At 49.6% G+C, this 21,107-nt stretch overlaps 1 protein-coding gene across 1 annotated transcript; it reads left to right on the top strand.

Moving 5' to 3' along the window:
* Nucleotides 1-10,510: 10,510 nt before the first annotated feature.
* Nucleotides 10,511-20,505, top strand: Iba57 (iron-sulfur cluster assembly factor IBA57). Its single transcript, XM_075992401.1, has 3 exons — nt 10,511-10,896; nt 16,911-17,251; nt 17,439-20,505. The coding sequence occupies exons 1-3, from the start codon at nt 10,556-10,558 to the stop codon at nt 17,831-17,833; spliced, it is 1,077 nt and encodes a 358-aa protein (XP_075848516.1). The 5' UTR covers nt 10,511-10,555; the 3' UTR covers nt 17,834-20,505.
* Nucleotides 20,506-21,107: the final 602 nt, after the last annotated feature.

Genomic DNA, 21,107 nt, shown 5'->3' on the forward strand with positions numbered 1-21,107 from the left:
GCTGGGACTAGAGGCAGGCACACCATCCCCTGCTTGTTCAGGCCCTTTGATAGAGACCTACGTGGACTCTTGATTTTTTGTTTTTATCCATTAATGACTGAGCTGCTATCCTAGATTTAGGGGTCTGGCCGTGAGCTGCATGAAGATTTCTCTGCTTGGCTAGATTGTAGTCTCTGTCTGTGCTCAGCCTTAAAAATCAAGCTTTAGCAAGAGCCCTGCCACAGTAGTTTAGTGGGAATCCCCACCCTGAACACTCAGTGGTACTGTTCTGCGACCAGCTCCTTATTCCCCAGTCCAAGGTGCTGTGTGCACACCTGGTGAACCTCCAGCAGGAACCTGTTAGGTCTAGGGTAGAGTCCCCTTTACTAGAAGTCTCCTCCTGGTTCCTCTCCAGTCACCAACTGCCCTGTTTCTGTAGGCTCCCACTGCCAGATTGTTTTTTTTTTATGATTTATTTATCTTTATTTTATGTGCATTGGTGTGAAGGTGTCAGATCCCCTGGAACTGGATTCTCAGACAGCTGTGAACTGCCATGTGGGTGCTGGGAATTGAACCCGGGTCCTCTGGAAGAGCAATCAGTGCTCTTAACCGCTGAGCCATTTCTCCAGCCCCTGCCAGATTGTTTTTGAGGTGGAGCCTGACCGCTCTCCGACCACAAGGCCCTGCTGTTGTGCTTCTGGCACCTAGAAGCACAACCCTCACTGACCTATCAGCATGGTCTCAATTATAGCTTTAAAAAGACTTGTGTGTATACACGTGTGCAAATGCATGCATATGTGTGTGTGCATTCAGAGCACAGACGAGAGTGTCAGATCCCTCCAGGCTGGAGTTACAGGTGTTTGCAGGATGCCTGGCTTGGTACCTGGGTGCTGGGATCCAAATTCTGGTCCTCATGATTATGCAGCAAGCACTCTAGATCACGGAGCCAGCTGTCCAGCCCCAATTACAGTTTTTAACATCACCTTAGCAACTACCATTAGGAGGATTTTCTTTAAGCTGGACATGATGACACTCACCTTTAATCTTGACACTTGGGAGGCAGACACAGATAGGTCTCTGTGACCTTGAGGCCAGCTTGTCCTGAGCGTGGAATTTCGGACAACCTGGGGTGACACAGTAAAACCCTGTCAAAAATTTGTTTTTCCTTTTAACACCTACACGAAACTCCCACTTGCCTGGAGCTCAGAGATGTAAATAAGTACATTTGCAAGTCTTTGATGTGTTGTGTGAGGTGCAGAACCCTGGAGAGAAACAAGCTAGGCACCTGGAGGCTGACAGCAGGGGACTGACTAGAGCAGGTTTCTTTTAGAAGATTATTGGAGCTCTCCTGAAGTTTTTCCCACAGCGGGGAAAGTGGTTCCTTCCAGCAGGGAGGTCACTTGTTCAAGGTGCAGCTCTGACCTGGGCGCCCGGCGCGGGGGCGGGGCGCGGGGTGCAGGGCTCCCACTCTTTGGAGAAGTATAGGGTACAGTGGCTACAGCTCCATGAACTGCACTTCCCGCCACCTTCATCCACTTGAGTTCAGCCATGGGGAGACGGCACAGCACCTCCTAGGAGGACACAGAATCATGTCTAGGCTTGTAACAATGATGGACTAGAAGAATGACACCTGTGCTTGTCCCCAGGAGACTCTTCTTTTCTTTTATTTATTTATTAAAGATTTCTGCCTCCTCCCCGCCACCGCCTCCCATTTCCCTTCCCTTCCCCCATCAAGTCTCCCTCCCTCTTGAGCTGCTGGTGTTCCCATGGTTCAGCAGAGAAGATCATCAGCACCAGCAATACAACTGGCAGAGCTGGATGGATGAGGCAAAGCGGCGGCGTGTGAACAGTTGGCAGATGGAGCTGATCAGCCACTTGCTTATAATCCCAGCACCATCTCTGCAGGCTGATAGGTTACTGTGACACACATTCCATGGGCTGAATGTTCCTACACCATCCGGAGTAACAGCCTGGGCATCCTTGGTGTCCAGAGGCTTGTGGTGAACTGTTAGCCCTTTGGTGCTAATCCAAGCTGATACAGGATAACCAGGTTTTCCAGTGTACTGGGAAAGACACATTACTTTCCAAAACTTGTTATTTATCTTAAATGGAGTCTGCTAATAATACAGAAATTACTGACACAGCACCATAGATCTGTCTGTCTTTATTTATTTTAGGGCAAGGGTCTCACTATGTAGCCCTGGCCTGCCTGGAACTTTTCTATGTAGAAGATGAGGTTGACTTGGATCACAGTGATCCTCCTGCCTCTGCCTCCTGAATGCTGATTAAAGGTATATACCACCACCCTCCATCTGCTTTTTCTTTCTTAATAAACTGTCTCTAGAAGAGGGATGGAGAGTTGACCCGGAGGAGCTCTTGCAAAGGATCTGAGTTCAGTTCCAACACCTATGTGGCAGCTCACAACCATCTGTTAATGCCAAACATAGGAGATCCAACACTCTTTTCTGACCTCAGTGGGCACTAGACATGAACATGGTGCACAAACAAACATACAAAATAACAAAATAAATCTTAAAAATTGTATAAATGGTCTATTTCTCACCATATGTCTTGAATGCAATCCTTTGCTCTGGTGTGGTAGGGGCCTCTGAGAGCCATGGAAAAGAAAAAGAGAAAATAGCCACCTGGGCTGAGCAATGCCCACGAATATATATATATATATATATATATATATATATATATATATATATATATATAAAGATTACATCTCCTTTTCACCCCTATCTTTGCTTAGTGTTCCTAGAGACCTTGAAGGAAAGGCAGGGCGGCTACCACGTGGTTTGGTTTCTGCCAAGCTGAGACCTTGCTACATTCTGAGGGGCTCCCCTCCCCTCGATATCTAGGCCACCTTCAGAATCCCACCATAGGTTTTTAAAATATCCAACAAAATGGTAAGTTGCCATGTATGGCAGACAAGGAATCAAAGCCCATATAAAAAAGTGAAAGACCCCTACCTAGCAGCATTAAGTTAGCAGCAGCAATAACGCTATTTTACAAGGCTTGAATTTTTGAGCAATATAATTAGAAGCTAGGACAGGGGAGTGTAACTTAGAGATAAGGGCTGTGGTCAGCTTAGGGGCAGGGGCGCTGAGCAAGGCAAGACATCTCTGGTCAACCATCCGGACTGTCAGCAGGGGACTTGGGGTCCAAAGGAAAAATGGCACCCTAGATAGGCCAGAATAGCATGTATATCTGATTTCTTGGAAACCACGAAATTGTACTCAGTTTGAACCCGAGCCTTGTTTGAATTGCCCAATCAGAACCCTGTAACTATGCATCTCGCTTCTGTTCCCACGCTTCTGCTTCCCTACCCTATAAAAAAACCCACTGTTCCAACCTGAAGGTGCGCAAGTCCTCCGAAAGACTTGTTGCCCGCAGGTACCTGTGTTAACTCAATAAACCTCTTGCTGTTGCAGCCGTATGAGTGGCCTCGCTGTTCCTTGGGAGGGTCTCCCCAGACTGAAAGGCAGCCCACCTTGGGGGTCTTTCATTTTGGTGCATGGGCCGGGAAGTGGAGACCCCTGCCCAGGGATCACCGACCCACCACATCGGGAGGTAAGCTGGCCAGCGATCGTTCTCTGTGAATATCTGTGCTTCTGTGTTTCTGTGTATGCGCATGCGACCGTATCTGTATCTGTATCTGTACTAGTTAGCTAGCTAGAATCAGTATCTGGCAGATTCGCGGAGAAGCTGACGAGCTTGTACTCCCGGCTGCAACTCTGGGAGACGTCCCAGAGTGTCTGGGGCCAAATTTGTGGCCCGTCCGTATTCTGTGAATCCTACCAAAATAGGACTGTTCGGGGCACCCCCGCTGTCTGAAGGGTATGGGATTCTTCTGGGAGATGAGAGATCCGGACTCTCGCTGTCTCCATCTGAAATTTTGCTTTTGGCATCACGCCAAAACCGCGCCAGCGCATCTGTATTGTCTGTGTATTTTTGTGCTTAATATGTTCTTTGTTTTGTATATCTGTTTGTACTCGAGTCTAAATCTGGTACCATGGGGCAGTAAGTAACCATCTCTTTGACCCTAACTCTATGAAAATCCAAAAGGAACGCTGACAGCCTGCCCCTCCTTCACTTCCCTAGGCTGTGCTGCTGAACTGCCCTGCTTGCCGTTGCGAGGGGGGAGGGAGCAGGGCTGTTATCTCCTGCAGCACAGCCTGGAGCCAGGCCTAGGCGGGGCAACCAGCTCCAGCTCTGAGCAAACTTCTCAGCAGGATGCAGGGCGGGGCATGGCAGCAACCCTGGCCCAAGTCAGGGAAGGGGGCAGCTGTGGCCCCCACATCTGCAGGTGAGTCCCCTCCCCGGCCCAGCAGCAGCCGCCTTAGCTGTTACCAAGGGCGCCAATGCAGAGACGCTTGAACTGAGTTGAGGCTTCCAGGTGGCCCACCAAACCTGACCTGATGAGTTCCCTGGAGGGAATGCCTCCTGGGGCCTCTGGAATCCCATTCAGAGAAAAGCTGCTAGATTGCTGTGAGTACTGAGGTGGGGTGTGGGAAGCTTGTGCTATAAAACTAGGAGCTCACTGTGGACAGAGCTGAGGCTGAAGCCAGGTCCTGGGAGGATCCCCAGTGGGGTTCCCTATGGAGAAGGCTTGTTTTCCCTGGAAAATAAGGTGCTAGAGACTAAATGACAGCCCCCATCTGCAAATGCCATGTAAAACCTTGTGCCAAAGATCTGTGGCCCTTGCCCAGGGGAAATAACTGGTGCTAACGCCAGGGTCACGGAACTAAGGCCTCCTGTGGAGACACATGCCAGCCAGTTGGGTCCAAGCTGGTGCTAATTCCTCCCCACAGGACCCAGTAAGCCTGGGAACCTGCAGTAGGCTATTTCTCTGGGATTGGATACCCTATTAAAAAGCAAAAGGTCCCCTAAAGAACCTGGACCTTTCCGTTTTGGCAGTGGGGCAAGAGATTGCAAGTAAATATCCCTGTGGCTGTTGGTAAATGATGAATGTGGATTCAGGAGTGGCAGGTAATGGAGTAAGCTGACATTAAAAGGGCCTACCAGCCCTGATAACATCTGTCTTCTGGGGATACTCTATACCAGTCATCATGTGCTGCATCCAGGTAAAAGCCTCTGGTTTAAAAATTGGGAAAATTAAATTAAGTCACTTTAAAATAATATGCTTATAAAAAACTACAGATTGTTGGTTTTTATATTTCTTACTATGCAGTGTGTCCAGAGAAAAGTGAATTCCCAGCTCTGTTTAGATGGGTGCAGGACTACACTGTCTTCAAGAACTATTGCTGTAAAAGCCCTGGCACAGGGCCAGGGCCATATGAACAGCCCAGCTGAGCTTCTAAGCCAGCCCATGTTTAGATCTAAATTTAACACTTGTCTGCTCACAATGCTTGTGATAAGGAGGGGACCCCGCCCACATGGCCACATGGCAAAGATCTGCTAAAGCCTCTCACCCCACCACAATTGCAAGGGGGTGTTACTAAATGATGAGGTAGAGATAAAATGGCCCTTTTGACTCTTTATAATGTTTATGGATATTAAAAAAAAAACATGGCAAAGATTCTCATTCATTATTAATATAAAAAGGTACATTTTAGGTTGTTTTCAGATTCTGTCTATGATAATATAAAGGATGTCGCTAAGTTTTTAAGGTAATATGTTATCTAATTCTGAAAATCCACCATGCTAATGTTCAAAGTAGCTGTAAGCATAAATTGTCAAATGATATTTTTAATCCTGGTCAGTTTTACAGGAATAAGATAAAATCTCAGAATTGTTTAATTTGCATTTCCCTGATGATTAAGGATGTTATATTTAAGCAAATTTTAAATATCTTTCAGTCATTTCAAGTTCATTTTTTGAGAATTTACAGTTTTGGTCTGTGACGTAATTGTACTGAAATATTTATTTTTATGAGGATTAAGCTTCTAAATTCCTTATATGGTTTTAACATAATTGATAAAGACACCTTTCCTATTCTACAGGCTGATATTATGTTCTGTTAATTATATCCTTTGTTATACAAAAAGCTTCTCAGTTCTGGAGATTTCAATTACTGATTGTTTCCTTTAATGTCTACGCTACTGAGGCTATGTTCAAAATTCTATTTATATTGTTGCCCTTATGTTAAGGTCTTTAATTTGTTTGGATTTCAGTTTTGTGCATAGAGATAAATATGGATCTATTTTCATTCTTCTACATGATAATGTCTAATTAATTCTTAAAGGGAGAAACTGACAGTCAAAATGTTGGGCTCATGGCAAATCTCAGGGGGGGGCTGCAAGGCACCCCACTAATTTGGCTAAGGTAAGAGAGGTTCTCCAGGGGCCAGTTAAAATCTGTGTTCCTTAAATGATTAATAGAAGTTTACAAGCATTTTTACCCAACCTCTGAAGGTCAGCAGACAGCAGTAGTCATGGCCTACATAGGACAGGCAACATCAGATATAAAAAAAGATACAGCAAATAGATAGGTTAAAAGATTATACTTAGTAAAGATTTGGAAAAAAAAAATGTTAAACAAGGGACAGAGAAAAAAAGCGAGAGAGAGAAAGAGGCGAAAAAAAAAAAAAAAGAGACAGGACTCAGACAGATAAGGAGTGAGCCTGGGCAACAGAAGATCAAAGACAAATGAAGAGGGACACTGGAACTGAGTAAAGAATACGAACTGGACACCTTACAAACTATAAATTTGGGAAAAAGACAAATAAATGACTCGTTCCTCCCTGGTCACTTCTGAATGTATGACCAACGCCTTTTGTTGACCAAACGAGGGACTTTTGCTTTCGATGCTGTTTTCAGTTCTGCAGGAGATACAGGCTGCTTGTCTACCTCTGCCTCTACCACGCCCTCCTCACCGGGATGACCACCTCTCCCTGCCGTCACCGCTGAAGAAATCCTCACCTCCTAGCAACTGCCTTGATGCTGTGCTTGCTCTAAAGCCTGCATGAGCCCTGACTGCTCACCCTACAGTCTTGCTCCCCTCACCCATGTCAGACTGTGATACAGCAGTCACCATGCTACCACAGGTGCCCTCCTGTGCCTGACTACTGCTCCTGTGCTGGGCTGATGTCGATGGACTAAGGATCCTACCAGCATCTGCATAAAGGACAGGCGAATGGCAAAATGGCAGACTAAGCTGTGCCAGGCAGAGCCGAAAATGAGGGCGAAGCTTGCCTGGGGCACAAGGCTGGCGGTCCAAGCTGAGCAGGCACACAAGACTGAAGTTCTCACAATGGACACAACCCTGTACATTTGGATAAAGCTGATGCTACAGGATGCAATGGAAACCCGTAAATGCCATGTGGTGCCAGCTGGACCAAAACTGACCTCTCTGGCACATTCTCTGGAGTTGAGGATCAACACTCCCGGTGTCTACAGTAAAAGAGATTTGTCTTCATAATATTAAACTTGTCTCTTATGAGAAGGCATGTGTTTCTTAGGGCTGAGTTAAGCTCTTTGTAGTCAATAGACTATTATTGCCACAGTGTTGGGTGCTATTCTCGGGTCTACAGTGGTTCACAATGTCTACCATATAGTTACTTTCAAGCTCATTCAGACAATTTTGCCAAGAGCTATTCTGCACACCCTAGAGGTGTTCTACTATCTTCTCAACAAGGATAGTTTAAAGGATGGTTTATAAACCGCCTGGTACAATTTATAAAAGACAGACTTTCAGCTATCCAAACCTTGGTCCTCACTCAGCAATATCATCAGCTTAAACAATATGATCCAGAACATGTTAAGAATGCCCGCTAGTTGAATAAATGATTTTATTCAAATTCACAAAAAGAAATGGGGGGATGAAAGACCCCTACCTAGCAGCATTAAGTTAGCAGCAGCAATAACGCTATTTTACAAGGCTTGAATTTTTGAGCAATATAATTAGAAGCTAGGACAGGGGAGTGTAACTTAGAGATAAGGGCTGTGGTCAGCTTAGGGGCAGGGGCGCTGAGCAAGGCAAGACATCTCTGGTCAACCATCCGGACTGTCAGCAGGGGACTTGGGGTCCAAAGGAAAAATGGCACCCTAGATAGGCCAGAATAGCATGTATATCTGATTTCTTGGAAACCACGAAATTGTACTCAGTTTGAACCCGAGCCTTGTTTGAATTGCCCAATCAGAACCCTGTAACTATGCATCTCGCTTCTGTTCCCACGCTTCTGCTTCCCTACCCTATAAAAAAACCCACTGTTCCAACCTGAAGGTGCGCAAGTCCTCCGAAAGACTTGTTGCCCGCAGGTACCTGTGTTAACTCAATAAACCTCTTGCTGTTGCAGCCGTATGAGTGGCCTCGCTGTTCCTTGGGAGGGTCTCCCCAGACTGAAAGGCAGCCCACCTTGGGGGTCTTTCAAAAGTACTGTTGTCACTTTCTTTTTTAAAGCAAGAGTTTCACAGAGACTGCTGGAGTAACAAAAGCTGTTTCCCTGAAGAGTCTTGGTGTCCTGCCTCTTTGCTCATAATCCACAGCACTAGGACCCAAGGGCCCTCTGAACTCAGTCCCCAGCTGTTGACACACTGAACCTAGATAGGGGCCCAACACTAAGCATATTTCCCCCGTCCCTTCTTTTTATCTCTGGGTTCTGGACAAAAGCCTAATAAGCACGTTTTCCCTTTCCCTACCACTCTGGGCTTTCTGTTTCAGTGACCTTCATTTAAACGCAAAGGGCTCTGTTCTCCAAGCAGCTGTAGGATTTCCAGCTTATCCACTGACTTTCTATTTCTATCAGCGTTTCTATCGCCGTGCCAAAACACCAGGACCAAAATGCAAGTTGGGGAAGAAAGGGTTTATTTGGCTTACACTCTGCATTGTAGCCCATCACCGAAGGAAGTCAGGACAGGAGCTCAACCAAGTGGGAGGCTGGAGGCAGGAACTGATGCAGAGGCCATGGAGGGGTGCTGCTTACTGGCAAGCACATAGCCTGCTCAGCCTGCTTTCTATAGAACCCAGGACCACCAGCCCTGGGATGGCACCACTGCCCTCCCCATCAATCACTAGCTGAGAAAATGCTTCACGGTGGGATCTTATGGAGGCATTTTCTTGAGGCTCCCTCCTCTCAGATGCCTTTAGATCGTGTCAAGTTGACGTAAAACTACCCAGCACACCTACTCCATTGTTTCTCTCTCAACGGCTCATAAAATTGCTCTCAAGTTTCCTTCCAAGGCCATTTCTAAAATCTTTTGTTAACAAGACTACCAACCTGCAATAGGGAACTCCAGAACCAAGAACAGGGTCTCTAAGAGACATCCGTACGTGTCACTCCCAGCATTCAGAAAGCAGACACCTCCCCAGTGCCCGCTGACAGCTGGATGCACGGGAAGCATGGGCAGTCATGTAATCAAACACAGTTTTTAAAAATGGATGGGGATTCTAATGCATGGTGCGTGGATGGACGCTGCATGGAAGAAGGCACAAGAGGACGGGCACTGAAGCTTCAAACCCATGAGGACAGAAGGTGAACTGTGGGAGCCAGGGCCTGGATGTGTGTTTCGGGGGGAGTCAGTGCGGAGATGAGAAAGTTCTGGAGTGGGATGGTGTTGAGGGCCGTGAAGCAGTATGAAGAATGTGCTCAAAGTGGCATTGCTGGCCAGCTTTCATCAGCTTGACACAAACCTAGACGTGTCTGGGAGAGGGAATCTTGAGAAATGCCGCCATAAGATTGGCCAGTAGGCAAGTCTCTGGAGTTATTGTCTTGATTAAAGACTGATGTGAGAGGGCCCAGTTTACTGTGGATATGTGCTCCCGACTTGTATCAGAAAGCAGGCTGAACAAGTCCCATAAAGAAGAAAGCCAGCAAGTGGCTTCCCCTATGGCTTCTGCTTCGGTTTTTGCCCCTGAGCTCTTACAGCAATGGATGTGACCGGAGAGTTTTCAGATGAAATAAACCCTTTCCTCCCCAAGTTGTTTTTGGTCATGTTTATTATAGAAATAAAGACAGTGGCAAATGTCTTTTTATTGCTATAATAAAAGATGGTAATTTTTTTTTTGTTTTCCAAGACAGGGTTTTTCTGTGTAGTTTGGAGCCTATCCTAGACCAGGCTGGCCTCAAACTCAAGAGAGATCTACCTGTCTGCCTCCCAAGCGCTGGGATTAAAGGCGTGCGCCACCATCGCCCGGCAAAGACGGTAACTGTCTATATTCAACCACAACAAACAAGAAAATGCCCTAGTAATTTTTTTTTTCTTCTGGGCAGTACCGGGAAAGGACACCAAAGTTTTTTGCCTGCTAGAAAGTGCTCTACCACGAACTATCCATCTCCAGCCCTCTTCTTGCTCTTTATTAAGAGGTAGGATTTTAATTGCCCAAGCAGGTTTTGAACCGGCATCTTCCTGCCTCTGCCTCCAGAGAGACTGGCTGGGATTGCATACCAGCCCCAGCATAAAATAGCAAATTTCACGTTTATGTATTTGACCACAACCACAAGCGGCTTGAACAGGAGCCAACTGGGGGAAAGGGCGACGGGCGGCTCTAGCCTAATCTGGGCTTGCGCACCCATCCACCGTCAGAGGCCCCGCCCACTTCCCCCCCACGCACGCGCGCTACCCGCCGCCGCCAGGGGCCGCTGTGGCGCCCGCCCTCACTCGCGCCCAAGATGGCAGCCGTGGCGCTGCTCCGGGGCGCGGCTGCGGGGCGCGGCAGCCCGGCCTGGCACTGGAGGCCGAGCTGGATCCCAAGGCGCTGCTTGGCCCATCGCTCCGGTCTTCTCGGCGACAACCCTGAAGACGGTGTAGCCTGGACCTGCTTCCGGCTAGACGAGCGTGCCTTAATGCGCGTGCGCGGCCCGGACGCTGCACCCTTCCTGTTGGGACTATTGACCAATGAGCTGCCGCTTTCGGGTCCTCCAACCGGCGCGGCTCAGCCCTCTGCGCGTGCGGCGTACGCCCACTTCCTGAATGTGCAGGGACGTACGCTGTATGACGTCATCTTGTATGGGTGAGCTAGGGCAGCCGGGCGGGGCAGCGGGAGCGAGAGCGTGCTGGGGGAGCTGGCTGAGGAGGAGCACTCCTAGGAGGAGCGGCTGGGTGCTCCAAGGGAGGATGTCCAGGATAAGATTTCCAGGGGATGGGGACACCATTGAGAAGAGGCCCAATTAGATGTCTCTGAAAAAGACTTCCAAAGGAGTATGATCGGCCGGGCGATGGTGGCGCACGCCTTTAATCCCAGCACTCGGGAGGCAGAGGCAGGCGGATCTCTGTGAGTTCGAGACCAGCCTGGTCTACAGAGCTAGTTCCAGGACAGGCTCCAAAAAGCCACAGAGAAACTTTATTCAGAGAGCCACTCTGCCCAGCCACTCTTTCCACTTCTGGTTTCCCTTTGTAGGGCCAGCTGCTTGCCTGTGTGGTCTCATCACCCATGCAGACCTGATTGACTGTAAATAGCGTTTGCTGGCCAGTCTGGGCAGGGCCTGTGTGTGTAGCATTGAGTTCTCAGTTGCTCACCTTTCCAGGACCGAAGCCCTGAAATCTGAGCACAATCTAGCAGGCCTGTGTGTCACAGTCAGAGCTGAAGACCCACCCTCTCTGGCCTGTCTAAGCTGCCTGATTGTCTTTCTAAGATGGGTTCTCAAATTAAAAATATGTGGAGACCCCTCATGTCTGGAGGGTCTTTCCTGAACCCTTGAGGGTGGCCATTCCAGGATGAAAGTGGTCACAGAGTATTGGCAGCCATGACATCATTCTCCAGTAGCTGTCAGCATTCTGTGGGAGACCTAGAGCACCCATCTCCCAGTTCTGAAAGGCCACCATGATGGGCCTTCTAGAGATCTTTTTTTTGTGTAATACATCACTTAGTGGACTCTCTGAGTCTGAAACAGAGTCAGCAAATGACAGCCGTTGGACCAGACCCAGTATGATGCTTTGGTGTATAGCTTTCCCTGAGAATCCTGGCACACCCATTTCCTTCCCTCAGTCTGCCACAGTGTCTTCCAGGCAGTGTTAGGGCTGTGATGGCTCAGGTTCTCAAACTTAAACCAGTCACTAACCAGTCACTCCCCTTTGTAGAAACACGCATGGGCCGTACTCTGGAGGCTTGGATCTTACTACATGTCCAGGATGTTTTGTCTCAGTGTATTCCCAATAGGCTGCTGGGTGACCTGGGCCAGGAAGGAGAAGCTATTCAAGCGCTAGTTTTTGGTGGCTTTCATTTCTCATGGTGGTTGGCCCTGTAGTGGCAGTTCCTATGGAGGCGGGAGCACGCGGGTGCCCTCTAGTGTTGAAGACCACGAGCATCTGCAGCCTTGGTCCTACAAGGGTTTGCTTGTGGGATCGTGTGGATTCCGGATAGGGATTCCTCTACTCTCGGCAGCAATCAGTGTTTCAGCTCTTGTGTGGATCCAGGAAGTTGGGATTCCTTAGCTGTTAACACCAGCCATTGTCACAGCTCTTCTGACCAGGGTCTTAGACCCTTGGCTCTAAAGGCTTGATTATCAGCTCTTTGCAACTTCAGTGACCCAGGCCTACAGTTTCCCTTCTCTGGCTCTCTGCAACCTTTTCTCCTTTCCAGTCTCAGCGCGCCACCCCCTTGCTGCCTCTCTGCTTCTGCTGCCCTTCTTCCTGCCCTGGCTGTTGTTGAACTCCCAGCTGTTGCTCCAGCTGGTAGCCAGCTGGCAGTCTTAACCTTCTCTGCAACTTGTCAACTGCTCAACTGCGGCCGCCTCTGTTGTTCCGCTGCCTCTGCTGACCTCTGCTGGCGCTGCTGCTCCTTCCTCTGTTACCAGCCCAGCCTACTCTACTGAAAGTCAGCAGGAAAAGAGGACAGAGAGAAGCCTTTTATCAGGCCTGGTACTCTCCCACTAGGGGTGAAGTTCAGGATAGACTTGCCTCCACCGCCTGTTTCTATAGCCCCAGAGGGGTGTTGGGAGCAGTCACAGCCTGGCTTATTGGCACCTTCACAATGACAGGGGATTGTGTGTTGGACAGTCATAACCCCGTGTCTTTAGCAATAGTTAACAGCAGTCCCTCTTTAGGTACCAGGAGATACTGTCCCTCTGGCCTAGGTTAGAAGTGGTTGCAATGTCATCTAGAGTTCACTGAGACTTGTGATAGCACAAAGTCTGATAAAAACTGTTTTAAACAACCCTGGGGGAAGTTGTGCTGTTAGCAGGGGTTGCTGGCATAGGGTAGCCAGGTTCCCTATTTGATAGTCCCTTTGCTCAGGGAAGCAACAGAGAGTCCCACAGCTGCCGATTAGTAAATTGCCCATACTAACATTTTTACTTATTCATAGAAAATAAGAATTGCATGCAAGGAGAAGTTTAACTTCCTTGGTAGGACCTAGAAGTGCCTAGGAAACAAATATTTAGGCATGTCTGTGAGGGAGGTTCTAGATTTGAGTAACTGAGGTGAGAAGGCCTACCCCCGGTAATGTTATCTTGGGTCCCAATGCCTTCCTTAACGTTGCTGTCCCCTTTTGTCTTTCCGTGGATCCTCTCCCTCAGTAAATCAGCCGTCCTGTGAAGGACTTTGGTTTGATTTCTTTGGTCTTTTTCTTCTATTCATGTTTTCCTACCTGACAGAGTTATACCACCAGTTCTCATTAGTGAGCTGTTCTTTCCATCTTTCTGCCAGAGGGGACTTGTCCTCACCAGGGCACCAGTGCCAGAGGGAACTTGTCCCCACCAGGGCACCAGTGCTATAGGGGACTTGTCCCACCAGGGCCACAGTGCTATAGGGGACTTGTCCCACCAGGGCCACAGTGCTATAGGGGACTTGTCCCACCAGGGCCACAGTGCTATAGGGGACTTGCCCCACCAGGGCACCAGTGCCAGAGGGGACTTGTCCCCACCAGGGCCACAGTGCTATAGGGGACTTGCCCCACCAGGGCACCAGTGCCAGAGGGGACTTGTCCCCACCAAGGCCACAGTGCTATAGGGGACTTGTCCCACCAGGGCCACAGTGCTATAGGGGACTTGTCCCACCAGGGCCACAGTGCTATAGGGGACTTGCCCCACCAGGGCCACAGTGCTATAGGGGACTTGTCCCACCAGGGCCACAGTGCTATAGGGGACTTGCCCCACCAGGGCACCAGTGCCAGAGGGGACTTGTCCCCACCAGGGCCACAGTGCTATAGGGGACTTGCCCCACCAGGGCACCAGTGCCAGAGGGGACTTGTCCCCACCAAGGCCACAGTGCTATAGGGGACTTGTCCCCACCAGGGCCACAGTGCCAGAGGGGACTTGTCCCCACCAAGGCCACAGTGCTATAGGGGACTTGTCCCCACCAGGGCACCTCGTTTTTGCAGTCGTAGTACTCGGGCTGTGACTTTCTGTTCTGTATGCTGAGGACACTGCCCTCTTTTTTTTCTCCTTTTTTTTTTAAATTATAAGGTTTATTTATGTGTCTGATTGTTTTGTCTACATGTTTGTCTGTGCACCTTGTGCATGCCTGTGGATGGTTGTGAGCCACCATGTGGTATCGGGAATGGAACTGGGTCCTCTGCAGGATCAAGTACTTTTAACTGCTGAGCTGTCCCTCCAGCCCCTGGTCTCATGGATGAGTCTTCGCTCTGTTCACATGCCAGGGAGTATCTGGAAGGGGCTACAGGAGGGGTGGATTGGGTGGGAATCCAGGTTGTCCAGTTTTGTGAACCACCCTCTTTGACTGAGGTAGTTGAAGGCGCTAGCTCTCCTCAGCAGTGAGAAGAGCTGTTTGCCTGGCTATGGCCATTCTCTACCTTTTCTGCAGTTTTTCTTCTTTTCTGTCTTTGTCTCTCTGTATCTCTTTGTGTCTTTTCCCTCTGTGTCTCTATTGAAATCTCTGTCTTTTCATCTCTATTTCTGAAATTAAATATCATTTAAAGTTCATTTAAATATTTATTTATTTGTATGCGTATGTACCTGCTTCTCTGTGTGTACACCATGTATGCACAGTGCCTGTGGAAATCAGAAGAAGGTATCAGACACCCTGTAACTGGAATCACAGACAGTTGTGAGCTGCTGAATGTGGTGCTGGGAGCCAAACTTGGGACCTCTGTATGAGCAGCAAATGCTCTTAACTGCTGAATCACATCTCCAGCTTCTATTTTATTATTATTGTGTGTGTATGTAATGTTGTCTGTGTGGTCATGTGTACATGCCATTGACATATATGGAGACCAGAGGACAACTTTGTAGAGTTATCTCCATTCACCTTTATGTGGGTTCTGGGAATCGAATTCAAATCATACATCAAACTTTCCCAGCAAACACCCTTATCCGTTGAGCCATCTCACCAGCTCTGATATTGGAAATTAAAAAGCATTTTTTTTAATGTCTGTGTGTGGGTACATTGAAAGCCAGAGAGACACTGTGGTGTCTCTATCAATTCTACATTGTTAATTTTTTAAAACGTTTATTCTTTATTTATTTTGTGCCATGTACACATGCCATGATGAGTATTCGGAGGTCAGAGGACATCTTTTTGGGAGTTTGGGAGTTCTTTCTACTACGCTGTTCCCAGGGGTCAAACTCTGGCTGTCAGTCTTGGCAAGTATCTTTACTGAACATCTATCTCATCAGCCTTGCTGGTACCCTTTCTATCAGTAAGTTTAGTCTGTCTTCACCATGGAGCCAGAGAGGCAGTGAGGTCATGTCCTGTGTTGGACTGTGGACAGGAGCCTGGCTGTGAGCTTCCTTGTGCAGTCTCAATCTCTGTCTGGGCAGTGTGTCCCCTTAGTGTGTCTGCTTTACCCTGGTATGTGTGTGGTACCCCAAACTTGGGTCTGCCTCCTCTCTCCAACTCCTGCAGAGCATCAGGCTGCTGGTGCATCTGCCTGTGCTCAGGTCAGCTTGGGTCTCTGTGGTCTCAGGCTACAGCTGGTTCCAGACACCCTATGATTGGCACTGAGGAACAGGAAGGCCCAAGGAGGAGGCTGAGGCAGGTGCCTGGGCACCCAGTCACCTTCACAGGAACTGTTTCCCACGTGGTGCCTGCACACTCTTGGTCTGACAGTGCATTTGTGGTCCTTGGGTAGTCTTGGCACCTCCTGGTGTATTCAGTCCTTCCTTTGTAGGATGTCTGGGATCCAGGTCTTCACCTCCTTCTTGTCCTTTAACCGCACAGCTTCTAAGAACCCAGAGCTCTGCCACTTACCCTCCCCCATCCAGTGGGGTGAGATGCTCCACCACAGATCGTCTGCATCGGCCACTGTGGGGTCTCAGCTACTCAGGGTAGTCCTCATTTACCTCCGTCCCAGCTGTCATACATGGCAGCTGGGGGCTGCCTGCCTTGCTGAGCAGCCACAGTGCTCTGTGATTCTCAGCTCTGGTGTGTAGTTCTGCTTCCACGTGAGTTGTGCGGGTACGTGCCTGTATGGATCTGAGCACACTCTCTGTGCGTAGGTCCCATCAGTACTTTTATAAGCTCAGCCATGTGTGGACAGACATAGTTGTATTCCGTTGGTTTCCTCAGTGCATTTAATTGCCTGTATGGTCATTTTGTCTGGAGGTGTCATGTGGCTAAGGGCAAGGCTTTGTGTACCCGTCTGTCTGTCTGTCTGTCTGTCTATTTCTGTCTTTTTCATTTTTGTTTTTTGAGACAGGGTTTCTCTGTGTAGCCTTGGCTACCTTGGAACTCTCTCTGTAGACCAGGCTAGTCTCAGACTCACAGAGATCCACCTGCCTTGCCTTCCGAGTGCTGGGATTAAAGTCGTGCACCACTACCCAGCCTGCCCGTGTTTCTTGATAAGACTGAGGTTTGCCTGCTCCTGATGTGGCGGAGCAGGCCTGTACCCGCAAGGCCATGGCTTTGTACACTGACCATCTCCATTTGCCTGTCTGCCTGTGTGGAGGCAACTCTTGAGGTAGTCTCATGTTATTGTGGGTATAGCTCAAGGGACACAGACTACACACTGGAAGGGCAGCCCCCTGCAGCCCAGGGTACTCTCCTCTGTGTTTTGGTCTTCCCAAGCTTGGTGAGCTGGCAGTGGGCAGGAACTCCGGCCAGCACTAAGCCCATGTCTATCTCCTACAGACTCCCTGAGAGCACCGAGGAGGCATCAGGCTTTCTCCTGGAGTGTGACAGCTCTGTGCTGGGCACCCTGCAGAAGCACCTGTCCATGTATAAGATCCGGCGGAAGGTCACTGTGGAGCCACGGCCAGAGCTCCACGTGTGGGCTGTGCTACCCTGTGCCCCCCACATCCCTGAGGCTGTACCACTAGAAGAGAGGGTGGAAGCCACCACCATCCTCACGCGTGACCCCCGGACTGTACGAATGGGGTGGCGGCTTCTCACTCAGGATGATGGCCCTGCCCTGGTGCCCAAGGCCCAGCTTGGGGACCTCCAAGATTATCACATGCACCGGTACCAGCAAGGTATGAGTAGGGTGATATGCGAGGCTGGTGTTGGGCAGGGGTGGGTAGATGTAGAGGAGCCCAGTGGACCCCAGAAGGGCAGAGATGTTGGGTGGCGTTGGCCTTCAGGGCTGGACTTCACATACTGCAAGCCTGCACTTGTTGCTGGACATGCTATGCTCATTTTCTTTGTTTTTGAACCCCACAGGCATCCCTGAGGGGGTCTGTGACCTGCCCCCAGGGGTGGCCCTACCCCTGGAGTCCAACCTGGTCTTCATGAATGGTGTGAGCTTCACCAAGGGCTGCTACATTGGGCAGGAGCTGACGGCCCGCACCCACCACACGGGCGTCATCCGCAAGCGCCTCTTCCCTGTGAGGCTTGAAGGCCCCCTGCCTGCCAATGGTGTCACTCCTGGCACCTTAGTGACAGTGACTGCAACAGGACAGGCAGCGGGCAAGTTCAGGGCCGGCCAGGGACATGTGGGACTGGCTTTGCTGCGGTCAGAGACGATCAAGGGTCCTCTCCACATCAAGACCTCCGAGAACCAACAGGTGGCCGTAACTGCCTTGGTGCCGGACTGGTGGCCCACAGCTGCCAAGTAGTGGATGCCCTGGCACTTCACTGGCCTTAGAGTTACCAGGTGCCTCTGAGCCTCTGCCCAAGGTCTTCAGTTCTGTATGCTGAGCCCTGCTGGGTGTGAGTTCCTTTTCCTGTGGTGGCTTTGTGGAAACACAACCACTGGGAAAGTCCCATGTGTTCCCGGCTATGGATTGGCTGATGCTTCTTGCAGAGGGTCCTACTTTTGTGGGCTGCCCTCTCCCAAGAAGTCTGTGATTGAGATCAGAGTAGCCATCCTGATTCTGGGAGAGGGAAGGGTCTGAACTCCCTTTTTGAACCAGATTCTGAATGAGATTTGATACCGGCTATGGCCCAAGGCAGGGTGAGGCCTATGTCCAGCCCAAGTCACTAATCATGTTTACCCTTGGAAGAAGGTACTCTGTGTGCCTGCAAAGTTGCTGGGTCAGGAATGCAGGCTTTCTGTTCTCTTGAGACACATCTCAGGGTAGCAATTGTTTGAGTTGTGTGCAGGGTGGGGAGGTTGGGTTCCTTGGACTGGGACATGTGTTCTGTGAGCCACAGGGACTGTGTGTCCACTGTCCCCAGCGTTCCTCTCTCTTCTCAAAGTGAGCTGCTGTCTTTTCACACTCCCCAGGAAGCTCAGGAGGAGTGGAGCCCAGGGCTCAGGTCCCCCTGGGAGGATCTTCTGCGTGGCTAGCCTTTTTGCTGGTTTGGGATATCACTGTGTGCATTTAGTAGAGAGTGACTTGCTGGCGGGGTGCACACCGCCCTCTGAACCACTTTTGCTAAGCTTTGTAATGTGAACTGGGGGTCTTGCCACAAGGCCTAACTAGTAAAGTGTGGTCTACAAAAAGCCCCTTTGGAACTCTTGCTTCATTTCAGGAAGGTCTGGTAGAACAGACCCATGGGACAGCTGCCCCTGGAGATCAGTGAGCACACCAGATAAAGGCATCCCACGATTGTAGCTCTCTAGCCTGGTTGGTCTTACACTTGAGATCCTCCTGCCTCAGCTCCATAAGTGCCAGCTAGATTGACAGGCATGCACCACTGAGTTCCACAAGATATACCCATGTCTCTCTCTTCGGAAAGATGTATTTTGTTCTTATGTCTGTATGTATATGTCTGTGTATGCATACAGATGTATGTCAGGGTGTCTATGACAAAAGAGGATGTCAGATACCCTGGTTTTGAGCTGCTGGACATGCATGATGGGAACTGAACTTGGATCCCCTGCAAGTGTTCTTAACTGCTGAGCCATCTCTTCAGACCCAATATATTTATTTCATCAGAGTTCTATGGGCCATACTAGCCTGGCAGGAAGTGGGGAGGCACAGGGAGTGGGTGCACAGGTTTCAGGATTACTCTGGACTGTTTTCTTCACTCTGAACTGTTTTCTTCAGTGCCCTCAAGGTGAGACCATGGAGAGCTGGGGTGAGGGTAGCCTTGGTAGTTATTCTAGAGCCAGAGGCAGCAGGGACTCCTAAGAACTGTGACTTTGGAGACTATCTAGGCTGGGGTTCTAGGCTCACTCTGTTCTGAAGTGCAGTTTGCAGCAGCTTAGATGGAGGCATGGGAGTTGGTGTTCCCTGAGTAGACTGGTGAGTTGGGGGTGGCCTCCCACTTAGGCAGGCTGTGATGGGGCACCCTGAATGACCTCACTTCCCATGGTACTGAATGGGTGGTCAGTGCTGGGGACAGGGACAGGGACCAGGCAGAGACAACGTAAAGGATGAGTTACTTTGGCTCACAGTCTCAGGGGTTGCAGTTCATAGTGGAGTTTGTGGCAGTGGGAGTGTGGCTGAGTCCCTCACATGGTAGGGCACCAGGATGCAGAGACAGGGCATCCAGAGGCAGGTATACCCTTCAGAACAGGACAGACCTCACACTCCACAGATTCTACAGCCTCCCAAGCAGCGCCACCAGCTGAGGACCACCTTGAGGCCAGATATGAGCCTGTGGAGGACATTTTACATTCAAACCATGACACTTGGGGTACATACCTAATCTGTGCAGGTCCTAGAGTGACTGAAAGGCCCTACCTGTCCTGCTCAGATGGGTCAGCTGGCCTGGTCTATGACTGCCTTTGTCTCTGGCTTTGTCTCCGGCTGCCTCTCCACTCAGGAGCAGCACTGCAGTTGTGTTGGATGTTGAGGTAAAACATGGAAGCCTGTGACTACTGGGCTCCTGCAGACCCCACCTAACAGCTTTTTAAATTGACATGAGGACCTCTCTGGATTCCAGGCAGCATCCTTTGGGGTTGCAGTCATGGGACTGGCTTTTGCTCTCTCAAACCTGATGGGGAAGTACCACCCAGGGGTTGGTGCCTCTGGGCCTTGTCCCTCACACATTCCAGCTTTCAGGAGGCCAGAAGGTTTTAAGGCAGCCACATTAGGTAAGGAAATCCCAAAAGAGGCAGGATGCTGCTTTGGGCCAAGGCACTGTCTCCTGAGTGCAGTTGCCTGCTGCCCGCTGTTGGGCTCTTACGATCTGTCTCAGAAGTTCAGCTGCTCTGTGCTGGGCTGACCTGCAGGGACCTCAGGGCCACTCCTAGTGGTCCTGGCATGCATTTGGTCTTCACATTCTCACCAGGGTCTGCCAACCCCAGTGTAGACCCCTGAAAACTCTTTAACTGCCTTTCTGTGTGTTCTGTAAAAAATACAAAGCTGTGAAAAATAAACTGATTTGGGGCAAAAAAGGTGTAGCTGTTATTCTGGAGGTTTTTAAAATTTGTTTGTTTGCTTTTTCGAGACAAGGTCTTACTGTGTAGCCCTGGCTGTCCTGGAACTCACTCTGTAAACCAGGCTGGCTTCCAACTCTCAGAGATTCCTGAATGCTGGGATTAAAGGCATGTACCACGAAGCCTGGCTTGTTTTGGGGAATGCATTCCTAGTTTATAGGGTCCCAGAACTTCTGACACCACATTCAACTAGCTGTCTGTTCTGCTCTCTGCTAAGCAGAGGTCAGGAGTGGCTTTGGGAAAGGCCCCTAGGACCTGTGAGGCCAGAAGGCAGGACAGAGCAGGGGTAAATTTACCTGCATCAGGGTCGCCCAGGGTAAGGGTACAGGTGATGTAAATGACTTTACTGGGCACCTGGCTCCCAGCCAGCAAGTCTTCCCAGCCAGGGATGTTTCAGATGCCAGAGCCTCAGAGGATACTGGAAAAATACCACACATGCTTAATAGAATCCTATGAGAGAGCCAAACAAGTCCACAGGTTTTAGGATAGAGTCACCAGGCATATTGTGTAAGATAAACACGTGGAAGATATTATAGGTAAAGGATTTGCGTTTGAGTAAG

This window comes from Microtus pennsylvanicus, chromosome 11 (genome assembly GCF_037038515.1).
Source record: "Microtus pennsylvanicus isolate mMicPen1 chromosome 11, mMicPen1.hap1, whole genome shotgun sequence".
Lineage (NCBI taxonomy): Eukaryota > Metazoa > Chordata > Mammalia > Rodentia > Cricetidae > Microtus > Microtus pennsylvanicus.